Below are 16,662 nucleotides of genomic sequence, written 5' to 3'. Positions count from 1 at the left end.
TGACTAGAATACAATCTTTCCCTGGCCCATGAGATTTTCTCATCACTTAATAAATGCTATATCCTAACACACTCCTTGCTGTTATCTTCAGCAGCACCTTTGTCATTCAGACACAGTAGTTGTCCAAAATTTATCTGAACACCACAAATCGACACGTGCAACTCCACGCTGGCGTAATTTAACGCACATGATGGAAAATAAAAACCTGCATCACTATGTATGATTTGACAGCCATACTTAAGTCACCTAGGCACTTTATTTGTGAAAAGAGACCCTAGAAAAATAGTTCTGTAGTAGAGGCCTGTTGCCCTCAGAAAGGATAATGCATTGTTTTTTCTTGGTTCTAATTAGTAATTTAAGCATATGTTCAGCATTTAACTCTAAATGTTTGCCTTTTCCCCAAGCTCTAAGACAGCTGTCCAAGATGTGAATGCCAGAAAACATTTAAATATCAACATCTGTTGAATTATGTTAATTTAGTGTAATATAATTGGGCATGAGTTGGAATTGATCAAAAGTGTATGAATTACACAAAGGCAAATCCAAACCAATATCTTGGTGTACAAACAAGTCACCGAGGAACACTGAGGGGATAAACCCAAAAAATATACTTCTGTCAAGAATTAGATAGCAAAAACTTCCAGTTCTCTTCAACAAATGACATGATTTCACATTTTCAATACAGGAAATTAGTATTATACTAACTCAGAATATAAATTTCATATTAATTTAGAATATTTCCAAATATTTTTGATGGCAAGTTCCATTATTGTTTTGTGTGAAGAAATACATGATAACAATAATTCTCATATTTGTGCAATGGTGAAATGTAGTTTGAAAATAGGTTGCAGCAATAGAAAGTCATCCTGTTACAGACCAATATGTTTCACAAATTCTAAAGCAAATATTCTTTGGTTTCTTCTTCATCTTGCAACAACACTGTTGCTATTTGAGAGATATGGGCCTCAATCCAGCTCTGAAGTGATTTAGAAAATATCTTTATGACTTGAGCAGCAAACATAGATCTGAACAGGTACTTTAACTTGATAATGTACTCAGCTACACTATTTTTCCAGATATTTCTGTATACATATTTGTTTACCAAGAATGATATTCACTAAATAAGTTCAGTACAGAAATGTATTTTTTTGAAAAGATTTTAAAAACAACATTTTAAAGTTCTGTATTACAGTCATATAGAGTTATGTTAAATTATTGCAAGCATTAGTGTTGTGTTAAAATCTTTTAAAATAGGTAAGGAATAAGAAACAATGCTAAAAATCCAAGTAGGTAATACACTAGTTTAAAAATGGAAGACAAAACATGAAAGTCTTATGTAATTTGAAGCAAACAATACAAATTTTCTTCTAAACTCTCACTATACAAAATCAAAGTCTAAATAGAAGTCAGTGTGCTTATGCCTCAGAATTTTAGTTAATATGTACCAGGGGATACTGATTTACACATATGATATTCAGGGATCCTTTTGAGATTAGTAGGAACTTGATGTAAAAATTGCACAGTTTAGCATGCAATGAAACTAGAAAGAAGGAAATCCACCCTTCCTTCATGCCTGACTATTCATCTTCATCCTTAAAACATCCAGTTCTCATGTGCCTTCGTGGAGAAATGCAGAGACACAAAACCAAATTTCTCATGGTGGGGGAGATGACAGGACAAATGAGTGGTGGAAAACCATCAAAACAACCTCCTTCACTGCAGAGCTGCTTCACCACAGGTTAAACAGTTTGTGGAATGACAGTGCAAGCCCCTGTGGGGATCCTCAGGCCCTACACAGCAGGAAGGACCTCTGAAGCACAAATTAACTTTATCCTTATGTAATCAGTATTTTAACAGGTAAGATGAGACAAACAGAGTTTGATCTGTGGAGCATAAACTTGTGCAAAAAGAGAACAAGACACAGCATCTAATGCAGGTGAACATGAGAAACAAGCATGCCATGTACTAAAATTCAGTTACTTGAAAGTGAGAAATTCAGTTCATTCAGGTGAAAAATTCAATCCAGATAGCACACCAGAGTATCCAGAAGTACATAATTTCTAGAGGTTATCTGATTTTTCTTTTTGTATTTTGCATGTTTTTAAAACAAGGAAAACACAACAGGAAAACATAACTTCTTGTTAGTTAACATACTCTCGTGTACCTGGAATTCAATTTTAAATGACAAAATTTCAGTACTACTTATAAAGTATATCAGATTCTAGAGCAAGAACAACAAAATTCAGTTTGTAGTTTTACATTAGACAGAAAAAAATCTGCTCAGCTCACACCAAAAAATGTATTTGCCAAACAAAGCACAGTTCAAAATTTCTGCTATTTGTAAAAAAGTTTTCATTGTGAGAGTTAAAAGGTGATACCTTCAAGACATTAAGGGACTAATCAGCATTTATTCAATAGATACTTTATATCTATCCATGAACCACTACAGAGGCTTGAAGATTTCCATAAAATTAAAGCATCACACACTGGCCAAATTTTTAAACAATTAAACTATCATGGTCCTGTACTCCTCTCCTAAGTGAGGATCTTTTCAGCACCTTAAAAATAAGGCCACGGTAGAGAAACCTCAATCAGGAATTGCCCTCTCCCAAAACAGCAACATCTTTTATCCTTTCCAGAGAAGAAAAATACCAAACTGATGGAATAATGTTGTCCCTGAGGGTGACAGCAAGGGAGGGAAGCAATGTGTCCTCAAACATTCACATAATTTAATCTGGAACTGCAAATATTATTAAGCAGCAATCATAACAGCACAGTTACTGCTTCATGGCACTCCAAAGAGGAGATAAAACTGCTTAGTTGTTAATTTCTAATGATGTAAACACATTTGGATTTTAATGTTGTATCTGAATCTCCTGCATTATTAGCTCTGGGGTTACAAGACATTAACTTACTACCTTTAATAATTTTACACTTGAATTAAAAAGCATGTTTAAATATGACTTTATCTTAAAGTATTTTTGTTGAGAATGTGTTCATGTGATGGCAGAAGTAAATTACCTAATAAAACAGCTATGCATTCCTTTGCTTTTCTGCAGTGTAAGTTCGTGCACGTGTTCGTGTATAATTTCCAAAAACTGGCTGAATTTACCTCCGCTGGTATTGTAATTTCATTCCGCAAAAGCCACATTAAACAATTACAGTTCTTGTAATTAACCAGTAGTCTAATGTACAGTTTTCTTATCCCAATCCATTAACAGCTGCTCAAAAAATGTAGTAATTAATGGTTTCATTTATTTTTGGCAAACCTGCACCTCGACAAATAGTTTTGTATCTGTTGCAAATTAGGACTCTTTCCCAAACAACAGATGACACGATGGGAAGGAGGGAGCAGGCAGAATCCTTGCACATCTTTGTCTCTTTAGAAGATCAAATAAAGAGCAGCTGTAATGTTATTTGTCACATCTGTGTGAAAAAGTACCATGTTCTGTACAATGCACAAATAGGGTTTATCCTTTACAACTGGGAAAGGCACAAAGTTGCAACTTTAACCAAAACAATGACACACTTTTGAAAAGCTCTCCTCCGGTTTGGTGTAATTTTTTCTCTTACAAACTTTCTTTAAATACTAATTCACAGAGAACAGTTATAAAGAAGAGAAAACATGTGAGAGTCATCTTGTATCAGCACAAGGCACAACTTTAAACTGGACTGAGAACAGTTAGGGAAAGGAGGGAAAGCGAGAGCTCCAAAAAACACAGAGAATTTTAGACCGTGTTGTTCACCACGGCAGGAGAAGACTTCAAAGACTTCTGGTCAGCTCAGGTGATCACTGGAGGACTGGCACACATTGATTAAATTCCTAACACAGCCTCAGTTAGGCAGCTGAAACTTAACATGTAAAATTTTAATCCACCTTGAATCCACTTTCATGACTATGGCTTAGCCTTCTTTCAAGCCAGGACTGAACTGCATTGGAACTAAAAGTAGATTTTTTTTCCTCTGTTAGATGTCTCTGGGGGAACATTGGCACATGGAAAACCAATACAGAATTATGAAGATTCAACCCCCAAAAAATTATTAAGTGGTAAAAATTTAGGTGTTATTTTCCTTTCAGTTTCTCCATTCAGGCATGTATTAAATTATGGTGACAATACAGTAAGAAAAAAATACATATGTAGATGAAATAACTCACTTAACAGGAGCACACTACAAAAAAAAAAAAACGACACAAGACCTCTATCTAAAGGGAATAATTGCATGAGAATAACTTATTCAGAGTCCATGGTTTTCCCAACCTGCAATTCTCTTGCTTCCACATTACAGCATAAATTACTTAGTTATGGCATCGACTACATGACTGAAGGCAAAATATTAAGTTGGTTAAGTATTCTGGTTATTTTGTCAAATGAGGACAAAGGTACTTCCCCTCTTCTTAAGGGTATTGTGAGGATAAGTACATTGTGTATTTAAACACAGGGAGATAGTTGTGTGATGGAGGTCCCTCCCAATAGTTAACCATGCAATCCCATGTCCACAATCTCGTTACAGCAGTTCAGCAAAATATCCTGCAACACTGCGCCCATTGCTGATCAAAGGAATCTTAGCCACGGGGAATCTCCTTTAGGTCAACCTTTTTTTTGGTAAAATTTTAAGGAAGGGACTTAAGAAAAGGTATTTTACCTCGTGAGGAAAGCAGGCAAAAGCCCACGATCAGCTCTGGCAGCTCAGCTGCCAAGCAGTAACTTGTTAACTCCCCGTAACTCAATCATGTGCAATTGTTTGCCCACTGCCTCGGGCTACAGACAGACATTTGGTCTGCTAACAACTGCGCCAGATGAAGACATTACTATCCCAAGCTATTTGTTATCACACATCTGCTGGAGATTATCATCTCCACAGCTCTGCTGGAGGAAGAAATCATGTGAGCATGCCTTAATATGGTTTGTACAAAACCAGCCAATTTAATTTAAATAGGTGAGTTGAGCTAACCAGGCTGGTTTTGCCCAAAGCATATTAAAAATTCAGTAAAAAACCCTTCTTTATTGGCAAAAGAATAGGGGTGAAAACAAGCAGCTGGAAGAATTAGCTATCCCCTTGAAGCAGAGTAGCTGATTCGGGGAGGAGACTGTTCCCATCCTAATGCAGAGAGATAGTGTAAATAGAGAACTTTTTCAAGGCTCTACAGGAGAACGACAAGTAGCTTTTAAAAAGAGTATTTTTTAGAACTGTTAATTTAATTAAAGAATGGGAAAAATATGTATTTGCAGCTTAAATCTTACCTATATAGGTAGCAAAAATAGACAGACATATTGAACTGCATCAGTGCAATATAATCTATCCTGGTTCTAAGTTTTGTGGTGCAGGACTGTCCCACTCCTTAACATCTGGTCCATCAGTAGCCATATCAACAGTTCTCTACAATCTCATTATCATGCCACTAGCAAAAGTTCATGTTAGTTTGTACAGGATTAAATAATTATCATTAATTTTGACAGAAGAAACCTAAGACATTAAACCCAGTAAAGCTCATCCCAGACAGTATGATTCCACCACAACGAGACAGCTGCAGACCACTGCCATGCTTAGATCTCCACATCTTTCTGATGAATTTACAGAGTAAATTATTCCACAAGTCACTGATCTAATGCAATAAGGGTATTTACATACTGTCTACATGCTGAGACAAGAACTGTGTTCAGTCATCCAAAAGGGGTAAGAAAAGTCAAGGCAAGCACAGAAAAATGTGTGTGTGTATACATCTCAATGCACATATGAAAAACAGTGACAAGCTCTTTTACAATGGCAAACAAACAAAAAATACAGACCTGAAAACTATACAAAAAAAGACCCAGAGAAATTCAATCTTGCAAAAAACCAGGATCCGACTGTATTCTGGATAAGCACAATAACTTCATAGAATGTCCAAAATTTATTTACTGCTGCTGTTCTCTCACAGCATTTAGCAACAAAGTGTAAAATAAGGTCACAGCCATTACCTTTTGTATGCATCTTTTTAAGGGGATTACTCAGCTGAATTAGCTTGAAGTGTCCATGTATTTTTATTATATATCTTGTAAACAAGACTGCATGCATTGAGATTCTAAAACAGCAGAAGGCCTATTAAAAATATGATTTTTGTTGTAGTTGGAAATTTTTTTTAAGTCACTTCAAGTTTCCATGGTAGACAGAGAGAACAGTGATTTTCTGAAAGAGCACAAATAATTATTTTGAAATAACCTGACTCATCTGGATGAATCTGGACTGTAGCTTTATGTACATTGTAATACATTATAATATTAATTTATGTAAGTTCTACTTGAACAATACAGATACAAAATGCCAATCTTTAGTCTTGGATTTGCCATCTATTACTTCTACACAAACCTGCCACATGTTTATTGGGATAAGAGTTTAAAGGTACTGCTGACTGGATATGAAGAGAGGTCAAAGATCACTTCAGGTTTTCAATGCCATCTCTATTCTAACTGCTCGTGCAGATAAAAATCAGCTCCCAAGAGCTTCAGTGGTCAGGACAACAAATACACAACTTATGATTCTGAATTCCTCAAATTCTGTTTTACATTGCTACAGCATAAAAAAAGATCCTAAAATGACTCTGAATATAATCTGTTCCTTACTGCTCACTTTATACCCACTTTAAACTTCCAGTTTGGTGTGAGCAGTCTGACAGTAAGAGTGCACTTATGGTGAAAATTCTATCTAAAGTTAACTTATTCTAAAATTCAGAGTGAAAATATAATTTAATAAGCAAACTTGCCAGAAAATATATGCAGATATTTTCAGAATTTTATATAAAAAGACAAAGACAATCAAAACTTCTATAGATGAATGACTGACATTTCTGTAACCTATGTTTGAAAGCATGTAACCAGAACTAATATACAACGAAATACATTGTTGTTTAATATGCATATAAAAAAAATATTGGTCTCCTTTTACATATAATCAGCAAGGTAATTACCTAAGAATATGAAAAAACTTTGGTCTGGGTCACCACATATGTACTAAAAGTCAGCTGCCTGACAAAACTGTCTCAAGTGATACCAGAGAATTACATGCTGATATAAATTTACTACAACCTTTTGAAGAAAGTAATTTGATAGCACATTGCCATCTTTACAGGACAACATAAAAATTGTGTAAAGTGTTGTGCATAGCAAGAGAAACATTTCTGTATTTCTCTTTTGAAAAAAAGCTAGAATTAAAACAATTATTTGGTAGAATAGATTCAGCAGGTGACTTGCACATAAAAAAACCCCTCTAGAAATAGACTCCTAGATCAGTAGGTTCAGTCTTGAATTTTTTGTCTTCTGAGGGGAAGGAAAGAAGTTGGAGAATAGAATTAGATTAGTTTTTATTAAGTCTTCACAATGAAATGTTTATTGTCAAAATATAAGAACATGCTAAGTGTTACAGTATTTGAGTTATCTTCTTGATTTCAGATATGCTAATACAATTTTATATGTTTCCAGCACTTAACTTACATGCCAGAAGCACAAACCTTACTTTGGCATCCATTTAATTCTGATGTTCTAAAGAGATTGTTTGGTAAGTGCAGTTGCATAGTCACCAAAAAAGGTCTAACACTCACACATAGGGCAAAGATGATGCCATGCAAAAAAACTCTTGAAAGCAAGTCACAAAAAACCCCAGAAGACCTTTGAAAAAAATCCCAAAAGAATAGTGCAATTTTTACATAAAGATTTGAAAAATCAACGAATTCGTAAGTTGTACTGAAGGCCAATACCTCACTAACTTACCTGCTGGCTGTTTTAACAGAGCTGTTCTTCTTGTGTCCCCTGTCTGAGCGGTTGTCTCGCAAGAGCTGAAGCTGTTAAAACAAAAAAGTGTCAGAAGAGCCTCACAAACAATGCCTTTATTTGCTTTTTAGAATTTCTATCTGGACAATGCAGTTATTTCCCTTCTTGAGTAATCTGTCAATAGCTTTCACCCATGACTTTTGAACATTAATAGAATTTTACAATAGTAGTTAATATGTAAATATATATATAAACTCTAATTTAAAATGCTTAAATAATTGAAAATGTAAGAATTAAAGCATTTTCAAAACGTAATAGAAAGTTATGCAATTCACAATTTCACAATTAATTTTAGTATAAAATTTTATAACTTTCACAATTTCAATTTAAGTTTTTGAAGTTGTATAATTAGAAGAGTTGGAGGACACAATTTACAAAAGACTACTCAGGTTAGCACTTGTGTCTATGCAGTTATGAAAGAGTTATAAACCCTTCTAAGCCTCAGGACCTTTACTAATTTGCAAGCTGCAGAATCAACAAAAACACAGTATTAAAGCTTCCAGTAATAGTGAGGAAGTAGGAGTAGTGAAGGATTTGTTTAACTGAAATGGTGACTCAGCTTCTTAAACAAGTTGTCTTTTATTTTTATTTTTAGACAAGTAAGACTTTTCATTCAGATTATCTCCAACACTCAAAAGTCTATTTCCAGCATTATGATGTTTGTCAGATGAGTCAAGGTACAGTAAGTAAAAAACAACCATCAGAATGCTATATTCAAGAAAATAAAACTGGACAGTATAAACCTCCCACAAATGTTGCTTGAAATTTCTCCTATATTGAAGAAAAAATAGAATGAAAGACTGTTTGAATGAAAGTAGAGGTAGATGGACCTAACATTCACAGCAAAGACACTTAAAAATCCCATGGAAATTAGGAAACAACCAACTTTAAGACTCGGCCAACCACATCTTAATGTTGTAAATGAGCATAGACTCCAAAAAATGCCACCAGTCTGAAAAACTGAACAATTTTCCTCCAACTCTCTACAGCTTCTGTCTTGTACAAGTAATACTTCTTGTCATTTCCACTATCTAGTTCTCAGATGCAGTAAAATAACTTATTAGATAAACTAATTTAGTGAGAATTTCATTGGTTGTCAAAATTACATTACACCATCACACTGATTTCTTTTCTTCTTCTGTCTTAAAAGAAAGCTCAAATCCATAATGCACCAGTAACATCTAAAATTCATGGCATTAGTTTTACTTCACAATTCCTTAATAATCTCTAAGTTATAAATTCAATTAACTTGTGATAAGCTCTGGAAACATAGCTCATAGGAAAGATAAAAAAAACTCACACAAAATACAAAATTAACTTTACTATTATCTGAGAAAAATTGATTAATTCATTCTATACCAGCTAAACAGGCATTTCTTATCTTCTAGGCTGAAAAACTGTGCTGGCATAAAGGTATATCTCATTGTGGAAATTTCCTAATTTTTTGGCTTAGAATCGTTTAAGGAAGTAAACAGTTCAACTTCAATTAACCCTGTTACATGATCAATATTTTAAAAAAACTTCCAAAAATTACTCAAACTTAAGTAATCTATTTTTTCTTCCACTAGGAAATTTATTTCAAATTAATGATCATTAAGTATGAATTATATAAAGTTGTCTACTTAGAGGTTAAGTGTCAGTCAGTTTATTGTAACATTCTGGAATCTCACAATTTACAGCTAAAACACTGTTTTACCTCCTCTGGCAGTTTTGGGTAATCAGTATTGCCTGCTCTGGAGTTTTAAAAAAAAAGGGGAGGGAACAGGAAACATTTAAACTACAACTTACTGGAACTACAAGTACTCCGGATGGATCATTCTAAAATGAACCTTCCAAAGAGTCTTCAGATTTTATTTCCTTTTGAAGTTTCAAATCTATTTACATTTGCAAAAGTACCAGCAAACTGGTACAGACTTAAGGAAATCAACTGTTATATCAAATTTTTCCAGCTTAAAGAAATGGAATGTTTGTGTTAAATTTCAATATTGAATTGATGATATATTCAGCTACTTTTACTGAATAGTTGAAGTCAACTATACATTTATGAAACGAGACCAGATTTATTTTCAAATTTTATAGTCTTGGACAGTAAGTTCTCTTTAGACCATCCCACCATCCATAAAGACAGGTATTCCTCCATGTCTGAAGACAAGGTAAAGGAGTAAGTGCCATGCCACTAATCAAATATTACAGTAATTTCACGATTATAAGCTGCACTGAGTATAAGTTGCACTTCCAGGTTTCAGCAACTTTTCATTCTTTGTCCATACATAAGCCACACCCGATTATAAGCCTCATGTTACAATACAGAGTGTGATAAAAGGTATCTGTTCTATCACCATCTGTTGAGGGTGGGGACAGTGATCCTTATCTCAATGGCAGATATTCTGCTAATGGGCCATCCATTGAAACCAGGTGGGGCATTGTTCTTTATCTTTTCACACCCCATCCTTCCTCCAGTGAGTCATTTTCTGCTAATGGCCCATTGAGTCCCACTGTGTGACTGATAAAATTACTGCATCCCATTGGAAGTTGCTCCAGCCAGGGGGAAGAGCCCAACATTTCTTACCAAAATAAAAACAGAGGTTTTGTGACACTAAGGGAGTCCCTTTCTCCACTGGACTCCAGAGGAAAACCGGATTTCTCCACATCACCACTGGACCTTTAGAGAGAAACTGTACCTTGTACAGGAGCACTGCTCCAACTGAATCACATCTGTCACTGCAGGAGGATGCAGCCACCATTTAATGGGACTGCTACCAACACCCTGCCTGACAAGGTGTCAGGTTGTGCTCTGACTTTGTCAGGTTTGGAGTTTGTTTCTTTGTAGTCCTGTATTTCTATTTTAATTTCCCTAGAAAAGAACTGTTATTCCTAATTCCCATATCTTTGCCTGAAAGCCCCTTGATTTCAAAATTCTAATAATTTGGAGGGAGGGGGTTTACATTCTCCATTTCAAAGAGAAGTTCCTGCCTTTCTTAGCAGACACCTGTCCTCCAAACTAAAACAGCAACTTTTTGTTCTTTGTCCATATATAAGCCGCACCTGATTATAAGCCGCACTTTGGGTTCGGACCAAAATTTTAGTCAAAATGGTGCGGCTTATAATCGTGAAATTACTGTAAATATGGCTTCACATTCCTGCAACTACATGTCTAGGCTTGGATCTCCCAGGGACTGCACTGCAAGGGCTCAGCAGACAAACTAGTAAGGTATTTTCACCAATATCTGCACCATGATGAAGACTGAACAGCTCCTTTTTTCCTACTGTAGTCACTGTAACCAGTGACATGCAGAAAAATGGAATTGCAGATCTTCCTGTAGAATCCTCCCCATATGTGTAACTGGTTCTGTATTTCTTGATTTTGGGAGTGAAATGTTTTGCTTTCCAGCATTTTTAGAAAGGTAACATTTGGAGATATCACAATTGACAAAATTATTAAAAAAAAATTCAAAATTTTCATTTGAACGTTAAAACCTCAAGAATACTTAAGCAAAATTAAGTGACTAATTAAACAGTTTTACGAAAATTTTGGAAATGCACTGCTGTTAATATATTTACTTACAAGAAGATATGAAATTATATCTGCTTTGTTTACAGTTTCTTGAAATATTAGCCCACTACCTGTGGAGAAGAGGTAGTTAAAGTTCTTTATACATCTCAAGTAAATTGTTCTTGATCAAAGCAGCTCTTACCTGGCTATGTTCCTTCCTAGCCCCAGGGCTAAACCAGTGACTGTGGGAGAAAAAGAAAAGAGGGGTTGAACAATGGAACTAACAAAGCACATGCTGTCATATGACCAGTCTGTGCGTGCTTTTGGGTATTTTATTGCCTGCCAGGAAAACACAGCCCTTGGCAATGGTTTATTTTAATGGGGTATTTTTATTGAACTCTCCAAGTTTGTAACAGTTCTGAGAGAATGCATCACAGATTTCACTTCTGAGTAGCTGCTGGCTTTATAGGTAATTATATTTTGTCAAACAAGCTAAAATAATACGTAAATGATAGTATTTTAATATACTACAATGCACATGCCATAAATTAGAGTAATTCCATATTTAGTACTGAAGTGGTACTTATTAATGATTATAGCTGAAAAGACTTTAAAGTAGCATTTCCCAAGCTGAGGTCTGAGTTGGAACCTGAAGTGAAAAGTCTGAAAACCCAGCAGCTTTGTAGCTCCTTACAACTGCAAAATTGTGGCTATCAGCAGCCTGATTTCACAGAAATGGAAATTTGGATACACAGGGATGTCACAATGTGACAATGTGCCTCTTCCTTCAACATCAGTAAAGGCATTATAATACTGGCTCACATACACACTGGTCACAAAGAACTGAATTACCTTCTGAATGGAGCTGTAGCAAGCATCATACAAATCTGCACACTTGCAAAAGGAAAAGAAGAAAGAAAAAAAACCCCTACAACAGGAGTGGTCTCAAGTTACATGTAGTATCTACATATTATTTGTGTAAGCAAGCAATAGGTTTTGGTCAAAGGATAAAATAATTCCATCCATCGCAATACTGCAGAAAAAAGAGCATCCCACTATCTGCTATTATGCTTGCACGTTCCTCTAGAATTTTAACAAAGATTACAGCTTAACCTAGCCATGCTTTTTCTGAAACAGTTCCATTCTATATAATTTAGTCCCATTTTCTCCTCCAAGCAGCCATATAATGACACTTAAATTTTTACTTTAATTAGAGTACTGAAAAGATTCAGATTCTATGGAATCGTTTGGCTTAAATCCCTTTTATTTTCAAGTCACAAATCTGAAAGTTTTGTGGTTTTTTTTCACTCAGTTTTTCTGAGTTAGGTAATGAGCAGTCAACCCTCTCATTCTTGCATAAAGGACTGGCTGTCACCAAAACATCCACACTGCTTTTTCTACTTTTAAGGTGATTAAGGAAAATTAATTGGAAATTAAAAAGGAATGACAGCAATAAAGTAAAAAATATGCCTTGAGACAAGACAGACATCTACGTATTTTGGACATGAAACTCTCATTGACTGCATTCAACAGTTCAAAATCCGGTGAAAACTGGGAGATTTTATGTACACACAACTTTGATGCTGGTAGCAGGTGAAGAGTAAAAACATCACATTTGCAAGTGATTCAAAAATAAGCTCACAAACATCCAGGGGCTGATGAAAATCAGAAATACAATGGGTTAGATTTAAATTCTACATAGATGAGTATCTTGTCTCTGAACAGTGTGAACAGCAAATGTTCAAGTAGGAGCAGCAAACTAGGGTATCCTCCACATAACTCATGTGGATTGTGGCAAATCAGTTGATTACAGACTAAATGATCAGTAAAGCATATTTCTAGTAAAAAGGTACATCAAAGTAATTTGAATGCATCTCATATTTAGATATTAAAAATGCTGCAAAAAAGAGTATGACCTTTTGTAATGGGAAAGTGACACATCACACTGATTTTTATCTTTTTATCTATTTCCTTAATCACAGTATTATTTGTTTGCTTGTTTTTTTTTTTAAATAAGCAAAAGTAAAGCCCATAAAGTAACAGTTCAATTACTTAATGGTAGAAATAACTTATGAAATCCAAACCTCTTGAATTCACATTATCAAGTTATGAGATGAAAAGAGGTGGATTAGTGGTGTTAAACAATTGGTACTGAGCAGCTGATGTCTGTAGTATCTCTGCTTTGGCAAGTTTTGTTTTTAAACTCTGGATGATGTATCAAGAAGCAGTTAGAAAACATAGAAGTATCTCCAAATATACTATTTCCTCATCATGTATGTCTGGGTTTTAGAGTTTTGATTTGAAAAATAAAGGAAAATGTAATCTTTTAACTATTTAAAAGATGCAGCCAATAAATAATGCTGTTAAGTGTTGTAAGCTGAAGAGAATGAGTTTACAGTAATGACACACTAGAGTAACTAAACAAAGTGAGTTACACTCCCTATTTACAAGTGTTTTAACAATGAATTCAATATCTTTTTGTGGAAATCATGATAAACATCTTCCTCACATGATACATCACATGAAAGACTCGAAGATGTGATGTTTATATATTTCCATACGTCCCATTTTTGCTATCCAGCCTTAAACAAGTTTGTATTTTGGAAAATACGGAAAAGGATACTTAGGAAGTTAATAAAAACACATTTACAAAGCACTGAATTTCATGTTGCCTCAAGAAAGAAAAAATGAAATAAAAAGGATTGTAAGCACTCTTATTAAATAAAGACTAACATGTAACTCAGCTGAGGCTCTCATCATGTGTTTGTGCAGTTGTAAAATTTTTGGGGCAGAGGTACCATTGTAAAGCAAACAATAACAAAAAAGTTATTTTTCTCCCCTCACTGATACTCACTCATGGTGAAGAGAATCCTGGGACAAGTGAACTGTTTTCCTGCTACCACCTGGTCCTGGAGTTATCTAAGGGAAACACGAAAGAAAAAAGAAGCCTTTGAATAAGGGGGCAACATATGCACAAAATGATTGTTTATTTAGAAAATACATCACAAACACTAAATACAAAATAGAGACAGTATACTAGATACAGTAAATGAAATTACCAATATCTGCTATTTTAAAGTTAAGTCTGAGTGCAGAAAGTGCTATCTGAGATAGGAAAATCCTCTATATGCAATTCTGATTGAATGTCAGACATAAAGACATTTACAGATTTCAAGGATCTAATTTACTTTTCAAGTCCATGAAGTACTTTACCTCCAAAAAAGGAAAGTTAGATATTTTTAACGTCATAGACAATATACTGTCCTTATTTATGGCTCATACAGCAACACATCTATTAAAAGAAAATCCTCCCAACACAAAGCTTTTGAAATTCAAGTTGACATGGGACAGCAAGCAAAGGTATAATAATTTTTACCAAACTGTACTCTGGTCCTTGTCTAGTGCTTTATATAGACTGAAACCTAAAACACATGATATCCCCAACTAAAGAATGATTTTCAGAATGCATGAAAGCATATGCACACTTTTACAGATGATGACATTGTGATACTGCTCAAGAATGCATTCAGACAGCTTTGCATTCAGTTTTGCAAAATGTTTAATTTATGCGTGTATGAAGATAGGTAAAAGCATAAGAATAAGAGAAAACTCATGATACATATGCTCAAGGAACTAAAGCAGTAAGCAAACTATTCCTGATGGAAAGAATGAAGGAACAAATATTCCATTCCTTGGAGATCATTTTATAGTCAGGAGATAACCAGAGGTAGGAATGAAGTCAGATGTTCTTCCAGTTTTGACAGAAGACCACAAAAACTCAATGGTAATACATTTATATGGCTCAGGCTTGCCAAAAGTACATAAGCTGGAGATTGATGGGTAAAAGCAGCCTACTCATTATTAGAAAAACAATGAGCTCAACCCTTGAAGTAAAACCTCCCTATTAATCTGGTGTTGTAATGGAGAAAAGGCAGGGCTGTCAGAGCTGCAATTCTGGAAGACTTTCAAAGAATGCTCACTGAATAATTTGAGAGCTACACATTGTTCAAGTATTTGACCAAAATCTGCCTCTTTGACCTGAAGAATGATGTCACTCTGGGCTGAACTGAGAAACAATAAAGTGCTGTCATTTTTCTGGCTGATGGGCATTAAAAAGAATTGGAAATATCTTACCTCTGAAAAATCTATGCAAACATACAAATCATAGTAGAAGAAATCACAGCAGCCACATGGGAGAACTGCACCTACTGCTTTATTCCCATTTGGAATTTACTGTTTTACTAGACTGATCAAGGCCTTACACAGCCACAGGATGATAATAAAACACTGACCAAATGCTACTGTTTCTATGTCATAATTCATCTAATATAAAACTGAGAAATGGCCATTCACATAGACAGACCTGGAAATATAAACCAGTATTTTAACATGCGATTTCCAAATTTTAAGATTAATAACTAAACTGTTACTTTAAAACCACAGGTAAGCATGCAGCTCAGCTCTTGAGAGTTATATCCTGCACTAATCTCAAAATGAGGTTTTCATGCTATTCCAGTGGGTATCCCTGGAATACAGTAATCCATTTTCTACACTGTGGCTATAAGAAAAGCGGACTGTGCCTATGTCATGCTTTGTTAGAGGTTCATGATCACATTATCTCATGGTGGACCTGACACTTTTATTCAGTTTACAGTATGTTCTGTGTACAGGCAACTTATTTCCTTTGCCAGGGCTGCTGACAACCTTTTCCACACTATATTAATCTTGTTTACAGACTTTATCTTGGTACAAATATCAGAAAACCGAACTTTTTATCTCAGGGAGAAAATAAACAACATGTTGACAGAAGCAAAAGCTATTTTCTGGACTAAAATTGGTTGTTTACCTGCAGCCATACTTATGGAAACAAGTTTAAGTTTCCAGCTTACTCAAAATACCTAATCTGAAATTTAATAAGCATGGAAATTTCAAGAAAATTCACTTGATAAATTGCCAGTTTTAAAATAATATAGAAAACCACAGAAGTAGGTTTTTCCACCAATTTATATGAGAATATGAACTTGCTTGGAATACAGTTACAGCTGATCACAAAGTACAGTGTTCAGGCTTCTCCTGCACACCCCAGATGGCTTCAGCTACCACACAGCCACAGAATGTTTATAAAAGTAAACTCACAAGGTACACACTTACAGACCTCTGCATAAATAACTCACTGCTGATTACTGTAAGATTCCCAATAGGTTAATGCAAATTAACTCCTGTTTGTAAAACTTACTTAGGGTGTAAAAAGATAAACCAAACCTCACTGCCCACCTTCATCTGCTACCTCCCTGTTACAAAAATCTCCAATATTAATAAAGTTTAGGGTAATTTTTGGAACTTTTGGTCTCTTCTGGCTACAAG

The 16,662-nt window shown here is 34.9% G+C and overlaps 1 protein-coding gene across 1 annotated transcript in view; it reads right to left on the bottom strand.

Annotated features, from left to right (window-relative positions):
• The window catches only part of GPATCH2 (G-patch domain containing 2), a 123,941-nt gene that overhangs the window by 21,397 nt on the left and 85,882 nt on the right, over nucleotides 1-16,662 (bottom strand). The window contains exons 6-8 of the mRNA XM_033055022.1: nucleotides 14,153-14,217; nucleotides 11,501-11,540; nucleotides 7,746-7,816 (exon numbers count right to left, since the gene is read on the bottom strand). Of these exons, the coding sequence (XP_032910913.1) occupies nucleotides 7,746-7,816; nucleotides 11,501-11,540; nucleotides 14,153-14,217 (176 nt within the window). The remainder of the gene's footprint in view (nucleotides 1-7,745; nucleotides 7,817-11,500; nucleotides 11,541-14,152; nucleotides 14,218-16,662) is intronic.

The sequence above is a fragment of the Catharus ustulatus genome, chromosome 3, assembly GCF_009819885.2.
Source record: "Catharus ustulatus isolate bCatUst1 chromosome 3, bCatUst1.pri.v2, whole genome shotgun sequence".
NCBI classification, from domain to species: Eukaryota; Metazoa; Chordata; class Aves; order Passeriformes; family Turdidae; genus Catharus; species Catharus ustulatus.
The sequence above is the reverse complement of the archived record's forward strand: the minus strand, read 5'-3'. Positions and strand labels throughout refer to the sequence as shown.